Genomic DNA, 22,402 nt, shown 5'->3' with positions numbered 1-22,402 from the left:
AATGGATAAGTAGTCGTTTGTAATTGCTATTTATTTTTAGCAGCTCATTACAAAATCAGAGTGCAGAGATATTTTTGCATTAAATCAAAAGGTTACTACACAAGGAAACCTCTTTTGGAAAGTAACACAATACCAGAATGAAAACCAAGTTTTCTTTCAAATGAAAAGTTAGGGACATGACAGGCATAGTGTCATCCACTAACTAGCTATTTGACTAGGACACATATTTTTTTAATCTGCAAAAATGACAAGAATTAGTCTTACTGCACTCTAAGGTCTCATCTTTAGTTTAATGCTCTTTTTTACTCACGAGTGCAAATTTGGCTATGACTGATAATGCCCTACTTTAATCTCATCCAGAAAGTTGTATTAGAACTACAAATACTTTTTTTTTTTTTTTTTTTTTTTTTTAATAGCTACTTTATTTATTTATTTCTTTATTTTTGGCTGTGTTGGGTCTTCAGTTCGTGCGAGGGCTTTCTCTAGTTACGGCAAGTGGGGGCCACTCTTCATCGCGGTGCAGGGACCGCTCTTCATCGCGGTGCGCGGGCCTCTCACTATCGCGGCCCCTCCCGTTGCGGGGCACAGGCTCCAGACGCTCAGGCTCAGCAGCTGTGGCTCATGGGCCCAGCTGCTCCGTGGCATGTGGGATCTTCCCAGACCAGGGCTCGAACCCGTGTCCCCTGCATTAGCAGGCAGATTCTCAACCACTGCGCCACCAGGGAAGCCCTACAAATACTTTTTAATGATCTTATAAGTAAAAACAAATTCTAACAGACTGTCAAGTTGATAAATGCAAAATACAGTTGACCCTTGAACAACGCAGGGTTAGGGGTGCCAACCCCCCTCGGTCAAACATTTGTGTATAACTTTACATTTGGCCCTCTTTATTCCAGTTCTGCATCACTGGATTTAGCCAGTCTCGGATCATGTAGTGGTATAGTATTTATTTACTGAAAAAAAACCTGCAATTAAGTGGACCTGCGCAGTTCAAACCTGTGTTTCCAAGGGTCAACTGTATAGCATTACTCTTCCATTTTCATCCCTGTGGTGGGGGAATAAAGGATGATGGAGTAGAATACTACTTAGAATATCTAGTTGCTTAATTGATGAGTATGTGTTTCAGAGATGTAAAATTTATTTATGTGTGTATGTATTTTAGAGTTTTTTATTTTTTTAATTGAATTTTATTGAAGTATAGTTAATTTACAGTGTTGTGTTAGTTTCAGGTGTACAGCACAGTGATTCAGTTTTGTTGGTTTTGTTTTTGTTTTTGGCTGCGCCACGCTGTATGTGGGATCTTAGTTCCCTGACCAGAGGTCGAACCTGTGCTCCCTGCAGTGGAAGCACGGAGTCCTAACCGCTGGACCGCAGGGAATTCCCCAGAGTTGTAAAATTTAAATTCTATATAATTCTTATTGTGGTCAGTTGTTAAGTTTCTAAACATGAGATATTCATAGCGGTAGTCAGCACTGCCAGTCAAGGAATGCTCGGTGTAGATGACAGAGAAAATCCTATAGGATGTTCCCATCCAACCTGCACTACAGAGAATGAGCGTGGTTGTGAGCAGAGAGGGCGTGAGGGAACTCCTCCCTGCAGTGTACCTTGGCAGAGAGTGGAACGCAGCCTTGGCTCCAGTGGGGAGGGCAGGCTCAGCTGCTGAGCATTCAGGATCTGCCAGCATTCAGGAGTTACTGTGTTTATTTTTGTTTTCCTGCCCTACTGTTTTATTACCTTTTTTTTTTTTTAAACTGCTGGAGGTAGAGCCACAGTCTTTCTTGGCCCAGCTTGAGGGGGAGGGATGCGAAGGTAAGCAGTTAAGCAATTTCTATAGTTTGTCTTTAAATTAAAAGATATTTCCTTTAAGGGACATCAGTTGAGAAGAGAGCCTTGTTCAAAAGCAGAATGCTTTCTTTCACTCGAATTAGCCATTAACTAAAACACTCAGAAATCTTTGCTTTCTGAAAGCAAAAAAAGAAATCGTAGCACTTACGAAATGCTTGGGGACTTAGTGTGTATTCAGAAATCTGTCCCCAAAATTGGAGCTCTGTGACAGCAGGACTTCAGTAGAGGCAAAAAGAGCTAAAGAGAATGGAGGATTCTTTTGGGTTCTTTGATTCTATTTTGGATAGCTAATCCACTCTGACCATCAAGAAACCTTATACATACTTATTATGTTAATTTCTAAATACTAATTTTTTCCCTTTCCTTTTGCATTTTCAGGTAATGTTTGAAACTTACCAGTTTTCTGGAGTGTATGTAGCCATCCAGGCAGTTTTGACTTTGTATGCTCAAGGTAGGTGACGCTTAACTTTTAGTATAATCAGTTCAGCAAATATGTATTAAATATGTTTGATGTCCGAGGAGTTTGATTTTTCGGTAAGTTGTAAGTCCCAGAAGAGCACAGTATTTATGTATTTATATTTATTCAAATGTTTTAAATATTTATTCAGATATTTCCACAATTTCTAAAATTTGTCAAATAAAATATACACATTTTTATTTTCTTTACTAAACAATGAAAGACTTAGGTAAAAAGAAACTTCTCAATTTTTTTAAAAGTAGAAGGTTCCCTCTTTTAGGCTATTTAAAGTAAAAAATGTTTTATAAAGTGGAGAATGAAAATGGAATTTGTCCTCAGAATTGGCAGTTAAAAAAAAATAGAGCCAAAAAGGTTAGTATAAATCGTGTTTGTCAAATACATAATAGATTAAATACAAAGGAAAGGGCAGACATTTGAGAGTGCCGTCCTAACTTTTGAGGTGGATTTAATGGAGGGGAGCTACTGTGTTTTCTTGGTACTGCCGTTAGTAACTGCCTTGCTGTCCATTGGGAGTAAAATTGTAGCCATGTAGGGAGAACTCTTTATATCCTGATGGTCTTATCGAGAACTTAAGGGGCCATCAGATATGTGCTACAGAGTTTGTTAGGCACTTAAAATGTAAACATGCCTCAAGGACTTAGAATCTAATGGGGAAAAGATACAGAAATTGATTCAGCATGTCAGAGAAGATTTCTGAAGGAGGTGACAACTAAGTCTCAAGCCTTAGTACTTAAGCAGTGTATGACAATACAGTTGACCCTTGAACAATGCTGGTTTGAACTGCATGAGTCCACTTATACATGGATGTTTTTTAATAGTAAATACTACAGTACATGGTCCGTGGTTGGTTGAATCTGGGGATGTAGAGGAACCATGGACGCAGAGGGCCAATTATAAGTTATATGCAGGTTAACCCCCGTGTTGTTCAGGGGTCAGTTGTACTTGGGAAACAAACTAATATTGTGGTGATCCATCTGATTCTACACATGCATGAGTAAAAATCACTTTTCAAAATACATACTGGGTTTTTAAACTGTCTTTACTACTACATATAGATACTAAGAAAGTACTTGGGGAGAATTAAATTCTTAAAGAGGCTTTATTCATTCACCAAGTGTAGCAGGTGCCTCGATTTCTGTTTAGTGCAGAGGATGTGGCAGTGAGTAAAGTAAGCTCCTCCGTAAGCTCCGTGTGGTCTCCTTGTCCTTAAGGCAGTTACAGCCCAGCTGTGAGTAGTCAGTGCTTGTGTGCATCTAGGTAATTTTGTTTCATTTTTTTTAAAAAAAGTAAATTTCAGAAATTATTTTAGAAAATACTTTGGAAAAATAGATATTAAAAATTTTGCATCTAAGCTTTGAAATAGGTGATAATAGTTCCATTTAGGGGGTGGGGATGGGACACTTCTGCTGAAATGAATTTTTGTTTTAATTGTATTTGAATGAAATTTACCTTAACAGATTTTTCTAGCAGTATTCATAAATTTATTTCTGTCCAAGGAGAAGATACCCTCTTTTAATTCCTGATATTTAGCTATTTTTGTTTAACTGTTGAATTCTTAATTTTGAGAAGTGATAGTCCAGTAATACTAATCAAAAGAACTCTAAGCTGTGGAAAAATTCTCCTTCTTAAACAAGGGTGGCTAGTGAAACCAGTTAAACCAAGAAAAGTAAGAAGCAGCGTTCGGAGCCAGGGAAGGTTTTTGAATAAGAGGGAGGTGACACAGTGATTCAGGAAAGTATGTTTGACTGCATTTTGCAGACAGGATTGAGGGGAATAACGAATCATGGAGTCTGGACTGGAGGTTAAAGTGGTCAGGGAAGGTATAAATGGAAAGGTAAGAACTAGATTGAGCTTTAAAGAATCCTTAGGAATTGAAGTGGAAAGAATGAATAATCCAGTGACAGAAGGGTGTGGCACTGGAATCCGGTCAAATACGTAAGGGAAAGGCCAGTATGTAACCTAGTGGGAGTGTAGAAAATAAGGTGAGGTTGGATGGGAAGGTCTATTTGGAAAATAAAATATGTAAATTGCTGCTTCAGTTGATATTACTGGGAGTATTTTTGAATTAATGATATTGTGGATTCTTCTTTTTTACAATAGAGAAAGTCTCTTGTTTAAAAGAATGCAACCTTAAGAGGCAGTGTATGATTTTTATGAAACTTAAAAAATCAGTCAAGGAAAAACAGATGATATCAACTTCAGTAGGAGGTGGTTTGAATAAAGGTATTCCAAGATAAATCAGTTACTTACTTAGTGCATAATAAGAAAGAGGGAGAGTGCCTACTCAGGGATGGGACAATGATAAAAGAATGCTTGAGCAAATTGTAGATCATGCATATTCTGGTTAAAATTTTTTTTGTTGTTAAAAATATTATTAGACTATTAAAAACTACTAGAAAACATGAGTCAGAAAAAGTTTTGTTTTGTTTTTCCTGAATTAACCCTGACACAAAAGGTGAAACAGTAATTTGCAGCCATTTATAGTTTTAAATAGCACATATGAGAAACAAGGCAGCTTCTTTGCTGTTTTTTATTAAAAGGTTTAACTGACATTGTCTTTTTGGTTTCTGGTGAATAATTGAAATGATCCTTCGGCTAGTCAAGATGAATTGTTCTCAGATTTCTAGCTATCTAGTATCAACACATTTTCCAAGCAACACAGTTTTTCATATGACAAAAATAATAATAAAGAACTAGATTATTTCAACAGGTTCACTATCAACTTGTGTAATATTTACCTTTCACAATGGTTTTCATAAAAGTTATCCATGATGCTCTCGAAAATTTTACTTTAAGGGAATTCATGGATCCAGATTAAGTTGGAAGGAAAAATAAAGACCATGTTGTATTTTTCAGTCCTAGGTCTGAAAAATAGTCCTAGGGCTATCTCCTGGGGTAGCCCATGATTAGACTAAAAGTCTCACAGGAGGCATGTGAGAGAACACTGACTTCAGTGTCTGTGTATTCGAAATAAGCTGCAAAATAAGCAAATAATAAAGAAATGCTGGCTTTTAGACCGTTCTGGTTGGTGACGTTTCTAGTTTGGCTTCTTTACTAATATCTGAAATTTGCTGGCTTTGATTTTTCTGATTTGGCTTTTTATTTACAACCTCATGCTTCTTCCACAGGTTTATTAACTGGAGTAGTGGTGGACTCTGGAGATGGTGTGACTCACATTTGCCCAGTGTATGAAGGCTTTTCTCTCCCTCACCTTACCAGGAGACTGGATATTGCTGGGAGGGATATTACCAGATATCTTATCAAGGTAAGCAAAAAAAAAAATATCATAGAATTAGATTTTGTAGTTTGTGTGTACCAACTTAACACAAAATTGAATGTATCATCTCAGGATTCTAGCTAATCTGCACCACCAGAGAAGTGGCCCAGTTCATTATTCATATAAAATCCATTTGAGAGTCACACACGTGATCTCTTGTATACTAATGAGAGTTCATCATTACATAATTATATTTACTATTCCCAAGGAATGGGTAGAGAGGTATTTCAAAGATGGAAGAAGATTCTGAAACTTCCTTGAACGACTTAGGCAACTTTCTGCCATAAAACCTTCCTTTGAACAGGTGTATGATAAAGTGTACTTGTGAATATAATTAGTTATAATTTTCTTTAAAACATTGCTGGATAAAGTATATAAGGCCACTATTTGGAGGCATGTGGGTTTTTTGTAACGTGGAAAAAAAAGGTTTAGAATGTTGTCTGTACCAGAATTCTGTAGCTAGTGTATTCTCTCCAGGTCAGTGGCTCTCAATCAGGGATGATGCTACCCCCCAGGGACACTTTGCAGTGTCTGGAGACATTTTTTAGTTGTTACAGCTTTGCAGGAAGGCTGCTAAACATCCTGCAATGAACAGGGCATCCCCTGCAACTAAGAATTGTAAGGTCCAATATGTCATTGGTGCTGCTGTGAAGAGACTGTTCTAGGATGAAATCTGTGCAATAAATTAGGTTGCATTAAGTCTTCACCTTGACATTGGGCTCCTTTAATCTCATTTAAAGTAATAATAAGATTGTTAATGAGAATTATAATACTCTCATTCTAAGCCAAAATTCTATTCAAAGGTGACTACCAAAGGAGTGCCCAAGGGATTTCTTTTGAACGTAAGCACAAAGATAAGGGGATTTGTCTTCTTAAGTTTTTATATGAAAACGTTGTTTATGATGCATATTATGTGGGTTTTTTTTTTTTTTAACAAATGCTATTGCCCATCTAATATGTGTCAGACATAATAGAAGTTAGGGATAAAACTTCGTTAAGACCTGGGGTATTTCATGAATACGGCATTGATTGAGCAAATTGCAGAATTACAGGAGTCCAGTGTAAAATATTATTTATTAATAGATATTTTGCTCATTTTGGCCATTTATTATTCATGAACTATTAATTCTGTCTCTCTGTGAAACTGAAATGTAAATCCTTTTATGGCAAGTAATATTCCCATTTCTGAAATACTCAGTAAGAGCAAAGCCTCCACTGTCCATTGCATTTGGTATTGATGTGGCATATTTAGAGAGCATTAATCGCTTTTGCAGAGTTGAACTCATTCAGATTACTTGTGGATTTACTGCTATTTTTTTGTACCAGCTGCTTCTGTTGCGGGGCTACGCCTTCAACCATTCTGCTGATTTTGAAACGGTTCGCATGATTAAAGAAAAATTGTGTTATGTGGGGTATAATATTGAGCAAGAGCAGAAACTGGCCTTAGAAACCACAGTACTAGTTGAATCTTACACAGTGAGTATTTCCAGTGTATAATATATATGTGGTTTTACAACTTTGACTATTGGTGTGTGCTTAAGGAGGTTTTCTTGGAATCCAGTATTTTTGGTTTGGGTTGTTATGTATATGTGTGATCTTTAATGTCTTTCTACATTATGATTCTATGATTTAATTATTTTAGGACACCGTATAACATGAAATAAGGCAAGAATCATGTATTGCTTTTCTACTTTAGGATGCAGTTAGATGTGAGATATTATTTTGTGATTCTAGTACCTGGAGTAGCATTTTTCAGCATGGGTTTCACGTAATGTTATTTCTGTGAGATGTTAATAGGTATTTCACAAAAATTAAAATGGGGGCTACATTTTCAGGTAAGTTTGGGAGAGAGTTGATTTCACTTTATTAAAGGACTTCTCAGAGCCTTTGATATGCTGATTTGTACATGACTGCAGTATTCCTCAGCATTTCATGGGGCTGGTGTTCTAAGATACTTTGGGAAGTGGTCATCCTATAGGATGGCTTTTATAATTCAGTAGGTGGCAGTCTTCCTGACTTAGTATTTTCTTAATGAGATGTTCAAAACAAATGTTAACTTGAAATTGAAACTAATGAGACTTAGAACCTAGTTATAGTTTACACTAGGGGAGTTGATCCTCCCTGAATTTTTAATATATTGCTATCTTTAAGTCTGTCATTCATCTGGGTATAAAGTACTTCCATATTGCATCTTTGATCAGTGCATCTGGAGACATTTTTTGGTTGTTACAGCTTTGCAGGAAGGCTGTTAAACATCCTACAATGAACAGGGCATCCCATGCAACTAAGAATTGTAATGTCCAATGTGTCATTGGTGCTGCTAGGATCTAGTAGTTATTAAAATGAAATTGAGTGATAGGCAATAAAAGCAAGTATTCTTTTTTTTTTTTAATATAGTATGTAGCTTTTTTTTTCTTTAATTTTATTTATTTATTTATGGCTGTGTTGGGTCTTCGTTTCTTGTGTGAGGGCTTTCTCTAGTTGCCCCTGTATGCGTGTATTCAATTAAAACATCAAAGTCTTAACTGAGAAAGATAATTTCATCACTGTTCCCAGCTTTCCTTTTTTTTTTTTTTCTTTAATTTAATTAATTAATTTATTTATTTATGGCTGTGTTGGGTCTTTGTGTCTGTGCGAGGGCTTTCTCTAGTTGCGGCAAGTGGGGGCCACTCTTCCTCGCGGTGCGTGGGCCTCATTATCGCAGCCTCTCTTGTTGCGGAGCACAGGCTCCAGACGCGCAGGCTCAGTAATTGTGGCTCACGGGCCCAGCTGCTCCGCGGCATGTGGGATCTTCCCAGACCAGGGCTCGAACCCGTGTCCCCTGCATTGGCAGGCAGATTCTCAACCACTGCGCCACCAGGGAAGCCCCAAAGCAAGTATTCTTAAACCGTTTGATTCATGTAAACTCAACCTATCACAAATATGTACATAATAGTCATTTAAAAAATAATTATAGGGACTTCCCTGGTGGTCCAGCAGTTAAGACTCCGTGCTTCCATATGGATGGCTAGTGGGAAGCAGCCGCATAGCACAGGGAGATCAGCCTGATGCTTTGTGATGACCTAGAGGGGTGGGATAGGGAGGGTGGGAGGGAGGATCAAGAGGGAGGGGATATGGGGATATATGTATACATATAGCTGATTCACTTCATTATACAGCAGAAACTAACACAGCATTGTAAAGCAATTGTACGCCAATAAAGATATTTAAAAAAAAAAAAAAAAGAAAAACGGTTACCAGGGGATAAGGGGGGGAGGGATAAATTGGGAAATTGGGATTGACATATACACCCTACTATATATAAAATAGATAACTAATAAGGACTTACTATATAGCATAGGCTACTCTATTCAATACTCTGTAATGACCTATATGGTAAGAGAGTCTAAAAAAGAGTATATGTATATGTATATGTATATGTATACATGATTCACTTTGCTGTACACCTGAAGCTAACACAGCATTGTAAATCAACTGAACTCCAATAAAAATTATTTTTAAAAAAATTTTAAAAAGACTGCGCTTCCACTGCAGGGGGCATGGGTTTGATCACTGGATGGGGAACTAAAGATCCTGTATGCCACGTAGTACAGCCAAAAGAAAACAAAAACAAAAATAAATGAATAGGGACTTCCCTGGTGACACAGTGGTTAAGAATCCACCTGCAAATGTAGGGGACACGGGTTCAAGCCCTGGTCCAGGACCCACATGCTACGGAGCAACTAAACCCATGTGCCACAACTACTGAGGCTGCACTCTAGGGCCTGTGAACCACAACTACTGAGCCCGCGTGCCACAACTACTGAAGCCCGTGCGCCTAGAGCCCGTGCTCTGCAACAAGAGAAGCCACCACAATGAGAAGCCCGCACACCGCAACAAAGAGTAGCCCCTGCTCGCCGCAGCTAGAGAAAGCCCGTGCACAGCAATGAAGACCCAACGCAGCCAAAACTAAATAAATAAAATTTTTTTTTAAACATCTTTATTGAAGTATAATTGCCTTACAATAGTGTGTTAGCTTCTGCTTTATAACAAAGTGAATCAGTTATACATATACAATATGTTCCCATTTCTCTTCCCTCTTGCATCTCCCTCCCTCCCACCCTCCCCATCCCACCCCTCTAGGTGGTCACAAAGCACCGAGCTGATCTCCCTGTGCTGTGCGGCTGCTTCCCACTAGTTATCTATTTTACATTTGGTAGTGTATATATGTCCATGACACTCTCTCACCCTGTCACATCTCACCCCTCCCCATCCCCATATCCTCAAGTCCATTCTCTAGTAGGTCTGTGTCTTTATTCCCGTCTTGCCACTAGGTTCTTCATGGCCTTTTTTTTTTTTTTCCCTTAGATTCCGTATATATGTGTTAGCATACTGTATTTGTTTTTCTCTTTCTGACTTACTTCACTCTGTATGACAAACTCTAACTCCATCCACCTCATTACAAATACCTCCATTTCATTTCTTTTTATGGCTGAGTAATATTCCATTGTATATATGTGCCACATCTTCTTCATCCATTCATCTGTCGATGGACATTTAGGTTGCTTCCACGTCCTGGCTATTGTAAATAGAGCTGCAATGAACATTTTGGTACATGACTCTTTTTGACCTATGGTTTTCTCAGGGTATATGCCCAGTAGTGGGATTGCTGGGTCGTATGGTAGTTCTATTTGTAGCAAAACTAAATAAATAAATTTTTAAAAAAAGAAATAAAAATAATTATAAATTTTTATAAGTTATATTGTTTAATTTTAGAAGATACTGATCCAAATAGTCAATAAGTCAATACTTTGCAACTTAATGATCTCCAGATTTGCTCTGGGGATTCTTTCCTGAAGCCTTCTTGACAGTTACCCTAGATTTATAATTTGTCACCTACCTGACTTTGCAAGAAAGTGTCATGAGGCAGAGGATAAGGGAACTAGAAGTGTAAGACATATTTTATTTATTTATTCTCCTTTCTCAGAGAGTTTGAGGTAGGTTACAAAAATACATGCAACAAATAAACAGTGAACTGATGAGTAAATGAAGAGGGATAAGAGTGGACAAATAAAGGAAAGGGTAAGATTTGGTGCAAAGAAATGGGAAGCATACAGTTTTAACAGTTCCAAGAGGTAGTAGTAGTTCCTAGGGTAGGTGGCCCCAGGCTGGCCTGCAAATAGAGCTTTGAGAAGAGCCACACCATCAGAGGCTGGAAGGGCCAGGTACAGAGGTTTTGGTAACAGTCTGCCATGTGAAGTTTTTCCATGTATCTTGGGGTGATTTCAAGTTTGGGTTTTAAAGTTTTTTTTTTTTAAGGGTGAATTTTTTTTTAAAGACATTGATGTGATTTATAAAAATATAATTTTGGAGTGATTGCCTTGCACATAACTCGTAAACAATCATAGCAAACGGGGGTAAATGTCTTAGAGAACTTGCTTTGTGATGCTTTGTCATATTGGAAAGTCAGTTTTGGAATCTAAAGATAATTATTGTAATTATGTTATTTTAAACAAATATACTGTTAGAAATGTTAATGTAAAACTAATTCTGGTATGTCATACAGAAGTGTGTCCAATGCCAGCGTATACAAGCATGCTTGTTACTTAGGTCAATTCAATGAATTGTGAGGGAGTTTTTGTTTAGCATTTCTCATTTAATTAAATATAAACATGATGTAACTTAAGAGTTTTCTGCACAAGGTCATGTTGTAATGGTATCTGACCAGTTTAAATCTCATTTTCTTAAAATTATATTTATTCATTATCATTTAAAATTTAATAGGACCTAGTAAGTAGGATACAACAGAATTGCCTAATAAATAGTCTAGGTCAATATTCCTTAAGTTTTCTTGATCATACAATTTTTTTGGAGTAAATGATTTGACAGAAGTTTCACACGTGATATAAAGTGTTTTGATGACAAAATAATAAAGTTTCCCAGAGTAATTATTTGGTGAAAGAAATTACTTAAAATTTTTAATTGAATGTGTCTGTGCTACATGGTAAAAATATCCATAAACTCACAAATGTGTTAAAATGATAAGCAACATTGACTCCAGCAAAAATCCAATTGCCACGGGCGATCAGCGCCACCTGTAGTGCTCACCTGCACACACCAGTGGAACATCACTCACTCGTGCGTTGGCCAATCCTCCAAGAAATTCCTGCTGTTTGGGGGCATGACATACCATTTTAAAAGCAGAACAGAGCATGATAATAAAAACAATTATTTTGATGTATTTAATTTACCTTTTTTTGTCTTTTTTCAAAAATGTATTTTAGGAGAAATATATTGTTGATAAGGATTTTGGTTCTAGAACAGGTGTTTATAAGTTTATAAGTACTAACATCTAAAGAACACTAGGAACTTTTAAAATCTTTTGCTGATACCTGATTGTTCTTGGTTTCTAGCTCCCAGATGGCCGCATTATCAAAGTTGGGGGAGAGAGATTTGAAGCACCAGAAGCTTTGTTTCAGCCTCACTTGATCAATGTTGAGGGAGTAGGTGTTGCTGAATTGCTTTTTAACACAATCCAGGCAGCTGACATCGATACCAGGTACATTAGAAATGGTTGTTTCAAAGTTATTTATCAGAAATAGATGGAATATAAATAGCTAGAATGACCAAGTTGTCTATTGTCTCACTCAGGTTTCTGATAGGGTGACACTGGTTGTTGAACAGCATATATCATTGTGTCTCAGATGCCTCTTTAAACTTATTTTGAAATAGTTTAAATGTTGAAAGTTGCAAGACTAGAATAGAGAACTCCTGTACACTATCCAGTTTTCCATTTTACTGATTTTAACACTCTGCATGTTTGTGTGCTTTCTCTCTCTCTCTTTTCTTTCTTGAGCCATTTGAGTAGGTTGTATGCGTTAAGTCCTCTTTACTCCTTAATATTCACTTTGTATTTCTTAGGAATGAGGCTATGCTCTTATAGCCACAGTGCATTATTGAGTTCAGGGGATTGATTACTGACATACTTTTATCTACCATCCATATTTCAGTTTTGTTCACTGTCCCAATAATGTCCTCTATACAGTTTTTCTTTTCTCCAGTAAAGGATCAAATCTAAGGTCACACATTGTATTTAGTCGTCATGTCTCTTAGTCACCTTTTATCTATTATAGTTCCTCAGTCTTTTATGACATTGATATCTCTGCAGAGTACAATTTGGGTTTGAATGTTTTCTCATGATTAGATTTAGGTTGTGCATTTTTGGCTAGAACAGTACTTAAGTGATGTGTCCTTCTCAGGTTATCAAATCCAGAAGTGATGTCTGTTTGCTCCTAATTGGTGATATTAGAGTTAAACTCTTAATGAAGTTTCCTATTTTCTCCACTGTTTAGGTTTTCTTTTTTTTTCCTTTCCTGACTTTTAAGTAATTTGTGGGAAAATACTTTGAGACTGTGTAAATCTCCTGTTCCTCATCAAACTCTGCCCCCCACCCCTTTTGGCGTCTGTTGATGATTCTTGCCGAAATCCATTTTTATTGTGATGGTTGCAAAAAGGTGATTTTTTTCTAATTCTGTCATTCTGTATTTATTAGTTGGCATTCTAGCATAAGGAAGTCCTTTTCCTTTCTCCCTTGTTTTGTTTGTTTATTATCAGTATGGTCTCATGATTTTATTTGGTGGATTATAATTTATTACTGCCTTATTTCATTTTGGTGCTAAATTGTTCCTGATTTCGCCTGTGAGAGCCCCTTCAAGCAAGCTCCTGTGTCCTTTGATGTGTCCTCATCTCTTTTTGAGCACATTCTACTTCTTTCTATTTTGTGGCACAGGATATTCCCGGCTCATCTTTAATTTTGTTTTCTGAATAGGTAGTGAAAACTGTACAAAAAAGTATACTCGGAAGTATCACTCTCCCCACCCCTTGTCTTTCACCCTGGTCCTCCTCCCTCTGTTTTTTATTTTCTTACACAAAAGGTAGCATACTGTAAATACTCTTTTGCACTTTGCTTTTTTCACTTAATGTATTCTAAACAAGGTTTTTTTTTTATGTCTAAAACTGCCTTTTTTTTGTACAGCAGGTTTTTATTAGTTATCCGTTTTATACATATTAGTGTATGTATGTCAATCCCAATCTTCCAATTCATCCCCTCCCCACCCTGCTTTCCCTCCTTGGTGTCCACATGTTTGTTCTCTACATCTGCCACTTCCTAGGGGTTGTCCTTATTCTTTGTTCCAGTTGCATTCTTTTTTCCAGTGTGATAATGCAGTGATAACGCTGCAGTTAATAACCTTGTGCACACTGTACCTTTGTATTGTTGGACATATATATTCTGAAAAAATGTCTGGGGGGAATAGTTGGGTTGAAGGATAAATGTGTGTGGTTTTGTTATTGCTCAGTTCCCTCCTATGAAAGTTGTACCCTTTCTCTTTCCCACCAGTCATATATGAGGGCACCTGTGTCCCCAACAGCTTGTTCACAGAGTTTTTCAGCATTTTACTTTTATGCCAAGTCTAATGAGCGAGAAATGATATCTTAATGTAGTTTTTTTGTTTTTTTTTAAATGTAGTTTTAATTTGCGTTTCTCTTAAGATTGAAGTTAAATATATTTTTCTATGTCTAGGGCCATGTTTATATCTTCTCCTGGTGAATTATCTGTTCATGGCTTTTGCCTGTTCTTCTGTGGAATTAAAAAGAATTTTTTTTCTCTCAGTTTTTTGAAAAAGTTCTTTTTATATTAGCTCTGTGATATCTATTGCAGACATTTTGTCATTTTTTATTTGTGTCTTGCTTATGGTGTTCTTGGCCATACAAAATTTTGTTTTTATTTAGTTATATAAAACGTTTTATAATCTTTTATTGCATCTAGAGTTTGAGTCATAGTTAGAAAGCTCTCCTTTATACTCAAGTTATTGAGAAATTCACTCAGAAGCATTTTATTAAGCAAGTGTTTGCCTACTTCTTTATTTAACCCTGAATGAAATAACCCGCTAATTTTTGTGGGCTGGCTGGGGAACAGGCTGGTAATGGAAATTAATAAAAATAGCAGTTGGCTTATAAAAAGCTATAAATCTAATGGAAGAGGATCAAAAGTCTAATCTAGACTTCATAATTATGATAAATTCTCATGGTAGGGATTGGGTAGATGCTTTTGTCCCTTGATTTAATGATCAGTAATAGGAAAATTATATTTAAAAGTGCATTCCTGTTGGTAGTGATTAAAGTTTTGGTGTTCCTAAAGCACTGGAGTTAGGTTCAGTACCCTCTCCACATTGCTAGCATTGGAAAGCAGCACAACTCAGATTTTGTTTTGCGTGTCCTGTGTGTTGAAAGCATACATGTAAATGCTCATGGGGGGCTTCCCTGGTGGCGCAGTGGTTAAGAATCTGCCTGCCAATGCAGGGGACACGGGTTCGAGCCCTGGTCTGGGAAGATCCCACATGCCGCGGAGCAGCTAGGCCCGTGAGCCACAACTACTGAGCCTGTGTGCCACAACTACTGAAGCCCGCGCGCCTAGAGCCCGTGCTCTGCAACAAGAGAAGACACCGCAATGAGAAGCCCGCGCACCGCAACAAAGAGTAACCCCTGCTCGCCACAACTAGAGAAAGCCCGTGCACAGCAACGAAGACCCAGTGCAGCCAAAAATAAATAAATAAAAATTAATTAATTAAAAAAATAAAAGAAAAATAAATGCTCATGGGCACATACCACATGTAGCTATACCTCAACTGCTTAGTTTACGTCACACTCGTGTACATACTTCTGCAATTAAATACAATACAGAACTTCTTCTAGAAGCTAGAATTATAATAGCCTGAGCCCTTGAGAACCTGAAAGCAAGTAAAAACCTGGAAGTGAGTTTGAATGAGGCCAAGATGGATGTGACTTAGCTCCTGAGTTTTACTAGGAGAAGAGTTCCTCAGACCCTCACTCAGATGATATTACTTCTACTACATATGCAGTTATTTTAGATTTGATTATCTGGTATCATGACCAACAGCATATTTAAGGAAGAAAGCGAGGACTGCTCTAAAAAGCAAACACATCAATCTAACCAAAAATAATAGCTGACAGCCTCAGAGCAAAGGAACAAAAGGGAAAACTACAAAAGACAAATGGAAAAATTCAAAAGCAAGAACTGGAACCGTGGTAGAATGTGGTTAATTATAGTCGAGCACCACATCTAAGTGACTCCACGGAAGCGCTGCGATAGCGCAGAGTCCAGATACTGCAGGTTTGTAACGGAAACTGGTCCTTACTAGAAGACTCGGTTACATTTGCAAGAAAACGTTACGTGCTTTAGAAGTATTGTCATCAAAATGCTAGTAATCTTATACATAAAGAGGGTTTGTTATCTATTAACAGTAGTAATAGCAGACATTCAGGCCTGTGGTTTACATGTTGAATTTTATTTAATTCTCCCAGCAACCCCCTGAGGCTGATGTAAATAAAAGCAACTCTGAGATACTGTTTCCCTAATCTGAAACCCCTAATGAATACCTCTCGTGTCTTTCTAGATCTGAATTCTATAAGCACATTGTGCTTTCTGGAGGGTCTACTATGTACCCTGGGCTGCCATCACGGTTGGAACGAGAGCTTAAACAGCTTTACTTAGAACGAGTGTTGAAGGGAGATGTGGAAAAACTTTCTGTAAGTATCAATCAATAATCCAACTGTTAACATACTTTTAAAACCCTGTAAAATAGCTTGTGAATCTTGACAGCCACCAGAGGGAGCAAGAAGCCTTTCTAAACAAATTCCTAATGCAGTCTAGTGTAGCCGTGAAGAGGTAGGAAGAAGTAAATGGTGCAAGATGAGCTTTGTCTCAGAGCGGTCCTAGTGCCGGGGCACCTCTGTATTCAGTGTGTCGGGGCAACTGGGTCCAGGGCCAGATGTTTTGGTTCATCTGTAACAAACAGCCTGGAACCAGAGGTGCCTGTAAGTGTATGGGAAGAACCTGTTGTACTATGGAGAGAGAAAGGCCCCCTTGGGTTTGTTTGTTTGTTTTTTTGTTTTTTTAATATGTAGTCAGCATTCAGTGCTACTCTTGGACTGTCTCATGTTCCTGACTCTGAGTTATTTTCTGGCTGTTTCTTGCATATGTCTTATCTCCCCAATCAGATTGTAAACAACACCGTGTCTCCAATTCTTTTGCATCCCCGTCAACTATCGTAGCTCTTGAAACAGACTTTAATTGGTAGTTGTTGGTGTGTAGAGTAGGAAGAAATTTTTAAACTGGTATGTAATAGTTGGTGGTTATTTGGCATTGATTTTTTTCCTACAAACCCTGGACTGTGTGAAGTACACTATACATACGATACACTCAATTAAGAGTCGTTTAATTCTAAATTAATCTCTGAGGTTCATCTCATCAACTTTGTTCAGTTTAGATAATGAGATTACATCCTACAGAGGACTGTATGTATTAGAGACACTATGTGACATCTTTTATTTGTGACTCAAATTGCTGAAATTAAATTGTGTATGGGCTCATACATTAAACAAATTAAAAGACTCAAAAGGAGCCATGTTGTCTAAGTACTTCACTCATTTGTCTGATTTTGAGTATACATATAATTTAAAATCAGTCTCAGATGATTATTTAGCAAATGCTTCTTGAACTCCTTCTAGGTGCCAAACACCTGTCTAGATGGTGGGAGAAACAAAACAGTGGTGAACAAAACCAAAAATCCCCGCGTTTAGTCTGTGAATAATGTATCAGTAGTAGTAAGCGCTATGGAGAAGTCAGGTTAGGGGCTAGAGAGTGGGTAGTGATTGGGAGAGACGGTGTGCTCCTTTGTGTAGTGTGATCAGAGAAGGACTCCCGTGAGATAAGATAACTTTTGAGCAAAGACCTGAAGGAAGTGAGCCAGTGGGCAGCCTGACTCTCTGGGGGGAAGAATCTTCCAGGCAGGAAGAGCCCCACGTTGGTGGGAGTGTGCAGGAGTGGCTGGAGCAGAGTGAGCAAGGGCGGGGCTGGGAGGTGAGCTCAGAAAGGTAGTCAGGATGTAAGCCTTACTCAGCCACGGTGAAGAGTTGGGCTTTCCTCCTACTGAGGAAGGAGGATCTTGCGCAGAGAAATGGTAGGATCTGACTTGTTTAAAGGATCATTAAGTCTGGGTGGTGAATAGATTGTTGAGGGAAGGGAGGAGGAAAGGTGAAGTCACAAGACAGGTTAGGAGGCTCTGAGAGGACGGAGGAGCTGGTAGAGGCTTATGAAATAGATGAGGAGGTGTGAAGTGGCGTCTCGGAGAGTGCGAGAGAGAAGAGAAATGTCACAGGATTGCCGAGCGGCACTGAGGGGCTCGGCTGAGGTACCGTGTAAAGCTAGATGTTGAGTTTCTCTGACACGCGTTCAGTTGCTTGAGGGCAGGGGCGGAGCAAGAGGGTTGATCACCCGAGTTGGTGTTCTGCCCAGTGAGGGAGAGAAAGACAGGGTCACTGAGGATGATGTCAGGACATGGTGGAGAGGGCACGCACACGCGCCACAGAGCAGGTATGAGGAGGAATAACCTGGGCATCTGTAGCTGCCCTGGGCAAAGGGGGGTGGTGGATGGGATAGTCAGATAGGATGAGTTTCTGAGGGGCTGTGGAGTTGCAGGGAGGAGGGAGAGAACAGTGAACAAGAATTACTGTTACCCACCTCCAGAGTTAGGCAGGTAGTGAGAGAGAGAGAAACAGCAGCCAGCTGAGAAAGCTGCAGGGCAGTGGTGTCCTCAGGGGCTAGCCAGGTGTCCCTGAGAGCGGGGCTGCCACACCACAGCCCTGGACCAAACCTGGCTGTTCTATAAAGTTTTTTTGGAACACAGCCAGACCCATTCTCTTGTCACATAATATGTTGCCTATCGTCACATATTGTCTCTGGCTGCCTTTAGGGATTGCCAGAGAGACCTGCAGAGCCTCAAGTGCTTACTCTCTGGTACCTTGCAGAAAAAGTTTGCTGACCCCTGCCAAAGAGTAAAAAAGTAACTAGAACAGTTAGAACAGTAGGTTAGCCTCAGAATTAATAAGTAGACGGATGTTTTTCTATGTCATGTGTTATGACAGATCCTACGGTTCATTTATGTGACGTAAAGACAATGTAGAATGACATAGTTATTTTGAGTCTTTTTGTGGGATTTGTGACTTTGTAAATAAAACTGCTACTTCATTTTGAGGTTTCTCTTTCAGGTGTTGACTGACCGTACAGATGGAGGTCTGTCCTTGTTAGACAGTTAATAGTGGCTGCAGAGTATAAAACTTCTCCTGCTTGTCTTTAATTTTGGTTACTGTGTTCATTTTTTCCAACATCCTCATAATTTATTTTGACCGTGTTTGGCCTTGTTTATTTTGAGAACATTTCGTTTGAATTTGAGAGAATAGAAAGTGAGCTTTGCTTATAAGGAAAGAACTTAAAGCTTACTCTGTTGCACGGGACTACAATCATAGAGGCGTGAGACCTTGAAGAAACTATAGCAGTCCTCTTATCCCAACTCTTCATTTGACAGCTGGCCAGGTGATTTGCCCATTAGTGGGAAACCTGTCACAGTCAGGGCTCTGGTACTTGGGCTCTTGATAGGGCGAGCATGGAATTCATTGTTCAAATCAGGCTGCTTTTGAGGGTGACAAGGAGTGTAGTTAACCGTGGGGCCACAGGTGTACATTGCGACTGTTCTAAGCACACTGGGATGGATGTGTGATCTCCTGGCTGTGAGTTTTGGGCAAATTACAAAATTTCTCTCTCTAACTGAGATACTTACATCACAGGACCTTTGTGAGAATTCAACAAGAGAATATAAGAAAAAGTCATTTTCATAAAGCAGAAAGCACCATGCGTGTGATGTTTTATCATCTCCTCTTTCTCCTTTAGAAATTCAAGATCCGCATTGAAGACCCACCCCGCAGAAAGCACATGGTATTCCTGGGTGGCGCAGTTCTAGCGGACATCATGAAGGACAAAGACAACTTCTGGATGACCCGACAGGAATACCAAGAAAAGGGTGTTCGTGTGCTGGAGAAACTTGGGGTGACCGTTCGATAAACTGCGAAGCTGGTTCCCATCACGCCCCTAACGCTTTCTTTTTTCTTGTATTGCCAATCTTTGAACTCATTCAACTCCAGGACATGGATGAGGCCTCTCTGTGCCCTTTGACTGGAAAGGTCAGGTTTTATTCTCGTGTCTTGCAGAAGTTTTGTTAAATTTGTGTTGATGTGGGTAAATCTGACTGCTTAGTTCCACCACTTCCCTGCAAACACAAGAGGGCCAGGGTCCTGTCTGCTGCTCTGTTTCTCCTAAGTAGGCATTTAGATCATTCCCGTAGGCTTCCTATTTTCACTTTCCTGTTCTAAGGCTGCTAGTTTTAGTCTTTAGCACACTAGGTGGTATGCCTTTATTAGCATAAGAAAAAACAACTTCCACAGGAGCTTTTATGTGTTATTGGGGTGGGGTGGTGAGGACTGAGTGGGCGGCTGCTGAACCCTTTGTGGCGTTTCCCCTGTGGTGTGGCGCTTTCTACCGTTACTGCTGCGGCTTTAAGTACCTTAAAGCTTCTGGTATTAACATTTTAGGGAAATGGTAGGCTCAGAACTAAAGTGTTTGGGGTTGGGGTTTTGCGTGGAGGGAAGGGGTGGGGTTTTGATTTTAATTTTTTGATTTTTGAGCTTTTCTGCTCTGGGGTACGTAAGATGAACTTTATTTACAATACTTTGATTTGGCAGGTTTTCTTCTACTTTTGGTCTGCCTGGAACTGTTTCCATATGCTGTAAAAAGCAAGTGTAGTGTCCCATCATTATGTGACTTAGGGATTTTTTAATTTGTTTTTTAAAATCAACCATATCAACTGGGACTAAACTCCCTAGAATCTACCAATGGAAAAGTAACATTGAAAAAAAGCTTTTGGAAATTCAAATTACAGACAAAAAGTGCTTAAGAGCTGGTATTTTTCTAAGTGCTTCTATTAATACCAGAAGCATTAAGGTAACCCAGTGCCAAGTACCATTCTTGCAAAATTCTTTTATATAACCGACCAGTGCTTATTTAATAAAAACAAGTAGATACATATAAATAATTACTGGCAGTAGGTTATAATTATTGGGTTAAAAATAACATTGAAATATGGGACTTGTGCCAGTTGGGTAATTTTCACTAGTTTTTTTTTGTTGCTATGTTTCATTTAAAACCTGGAAGTGGAGTAAAATTTGACTATTTAAAATGTTGGCCAAAAAAAATCAAGATTTAAATGCGTATTTGTACTGAAAAACTCATCATAACTACTAAATCTCAGCCATCTTAAGCTTGAAAGAAGAGTTGTTGGTATTTTGTAAATGTTAGCCTACTTACCTGTCAGAAAACCATATTTATGAATCCTGTCGGTATTGCTTGGTATCTGAAAAAATATCAAATAGTACCCAGACTTGAATTCCTTCTAAATTTGAAAAATAAAGTAATAAGAAATTGTATCACTCTAAGTACAAAATGCAAATTCTGGAGAAAAATGTTTTTCTTCATTTCAAAACATTCTTTACTAATAACGACTTTGAAAGAAGAAGCGTACTTTTTTGGGTGACTGAAATTGGAGAAATTATTGGCTATAGCATCTCTTTTTTTTGTGAAGAAACTTAAAAATCAGTTTATATGAAATAAGCAGCAAAAGAAGGTTAGTTTTAATTATGCAGCTTCTGTTAATATTATGTATTTTTTGTCTGTTTTACCTCAATTTGAACAAGTAAAAGAAGTTCGCCTGCATGCTGGACATGCTTCAGTACACATGAATAGCCTATGAATAATGTCTGTTAGATTTTAGGGACGTGGGTATCAGAGTCACTTTGGAATTCTAAAGTGTTCCTAAGTCATGTTCTTATAAATCCCCCCCCAGCCTTTTGAATACTGAGTTGTTAAAGGACACAGATGTAGGACCAGTATCTACTAGTTGTTCATTTCAGGTAAATGGATTGACTTATGACCTTTGGTCATGATTTTAAAATATGGGGGTAGAAGACAACAAAGAATGGGATAGACTCTTAAAGCAATGAAAGCATTTGTCATTTGTCCCTTGAATGTAGAATTTGGTTTTAATTTTATAATTCTGCTAGCAAACATGACAGTTAAAATGATGTATTAATATATAGAAAGAGTATAGTTTTTAAATTACATTTTATAATTTTCCTATTCCAAGGTGAAATAATGCATTTAGTAATTTGGGGGTGGGGTGGGGAAGTATCATGTTTAATTGGAGTTGTCAGGTATGAGTCCCTCAGAAATTAAATTTTTTTCTGTTTTAGAAGAGATCTGATACATAGCTCTTGAAAAACCTTTGTCACTGAAATTTACAATAATTAAAATTCTTTTCTTTTAAAATTAGAATTGCCAATGCCTTGACCTTTGAGAAGGGTTTCTTAGAAATAGGTCCTGCATTTAAACTTTTTTCTTTAAAATGTGGTATTGGATGTTAACTTTTACACAGTTCTGAGCACTGTCAACAATATTTGGAAAGTATTTTGAGAGATCAATGGAAAGTTAAACATTCTAAATTTAACACGAATACACTTCTTTTTGATTCAGAAAATAAAATCAGACTTTTCAAAGTAAATTTGAATTTTGTCTTTGTTTTTCCTCTTAATAGTATTTCTCTTTGGTTTCATTTTCTTATTTTTATTCATATTTTCGTTTTTGCTAATGCAAGACGGATCGACAACTTTATATGCTAGTTGTTAGGGAAAGTTCAGTTCAGTGACATTCTACTATTTGACAAAAAATCATTTATTTTTGGTATGATGTTTATTTCTGATATGATTTTAAATACCTAAGTTGGGGGAAAAAAACCTAGGAATAAAAACAAATCACAGCTACAGCTCTATTAGAGACTTTTTTCCCTCTAGGAGACTGT

At 38.0% G+C, this 22,402-nt stretch overlaps 1 protein-coding gene across 1 annotated transcript in view; it reads left to right on the top strand.

Moving 5' to 3' along the window:
- ACTR2 (actin related protein 2) overlaps positions 1–22,105 on the top strand; it is a 36,849-nt gene extending 14,744 nt beyond the window's left edge. The window contains exons 4-9 of the mRNA XM_007189754.2: positions 2,224–2,296; positions 5,452–5,588; positions 6,927–7,076; positions 11,993–12,138; positions 16,055–16,187; positions 19,387–22,105. Coding sequence (XP_007189816.1) covers positions 2,224–2,296; positions 5,452–5,588; positions 6,927–7,076; positions 11,993–12,138; positions 16,055–16,187; positions 19,387–19,557 — 810 coding nt within the window. The 3' untranslated portion in view covers positions 19,558–22,105. The remainder of the gene's footprint in view (positions 1–2,223; positions 2,297–5,451; positions 5,589–6,926; positions 7,077–11,992; positions 12,139–16,054; positions 16,188–19,386) is intronic.
- Positions 22,106–22,402: the final 297 nt, after the last annotated feature.

This window comes from Balaenoptera acutorostrata, chromosome 12 (assembly GCF_949987535.1).
Source record: "Balaenoptera acutorostrata chromosome 12, mBalAcu1.1, whole genome shotgun sequence".
NCBI classification, from domain to species: domain Eukaryota; kingdom Metazoa; phylum Chordata; class Mammalia; order Artiodactyla; family Balaenopteridae; genus Balaenoptera; species Balaenoptera acutorostrata.
This window is presented reverse-complemented; position numbering and strand designations above follow the sequence as displayed.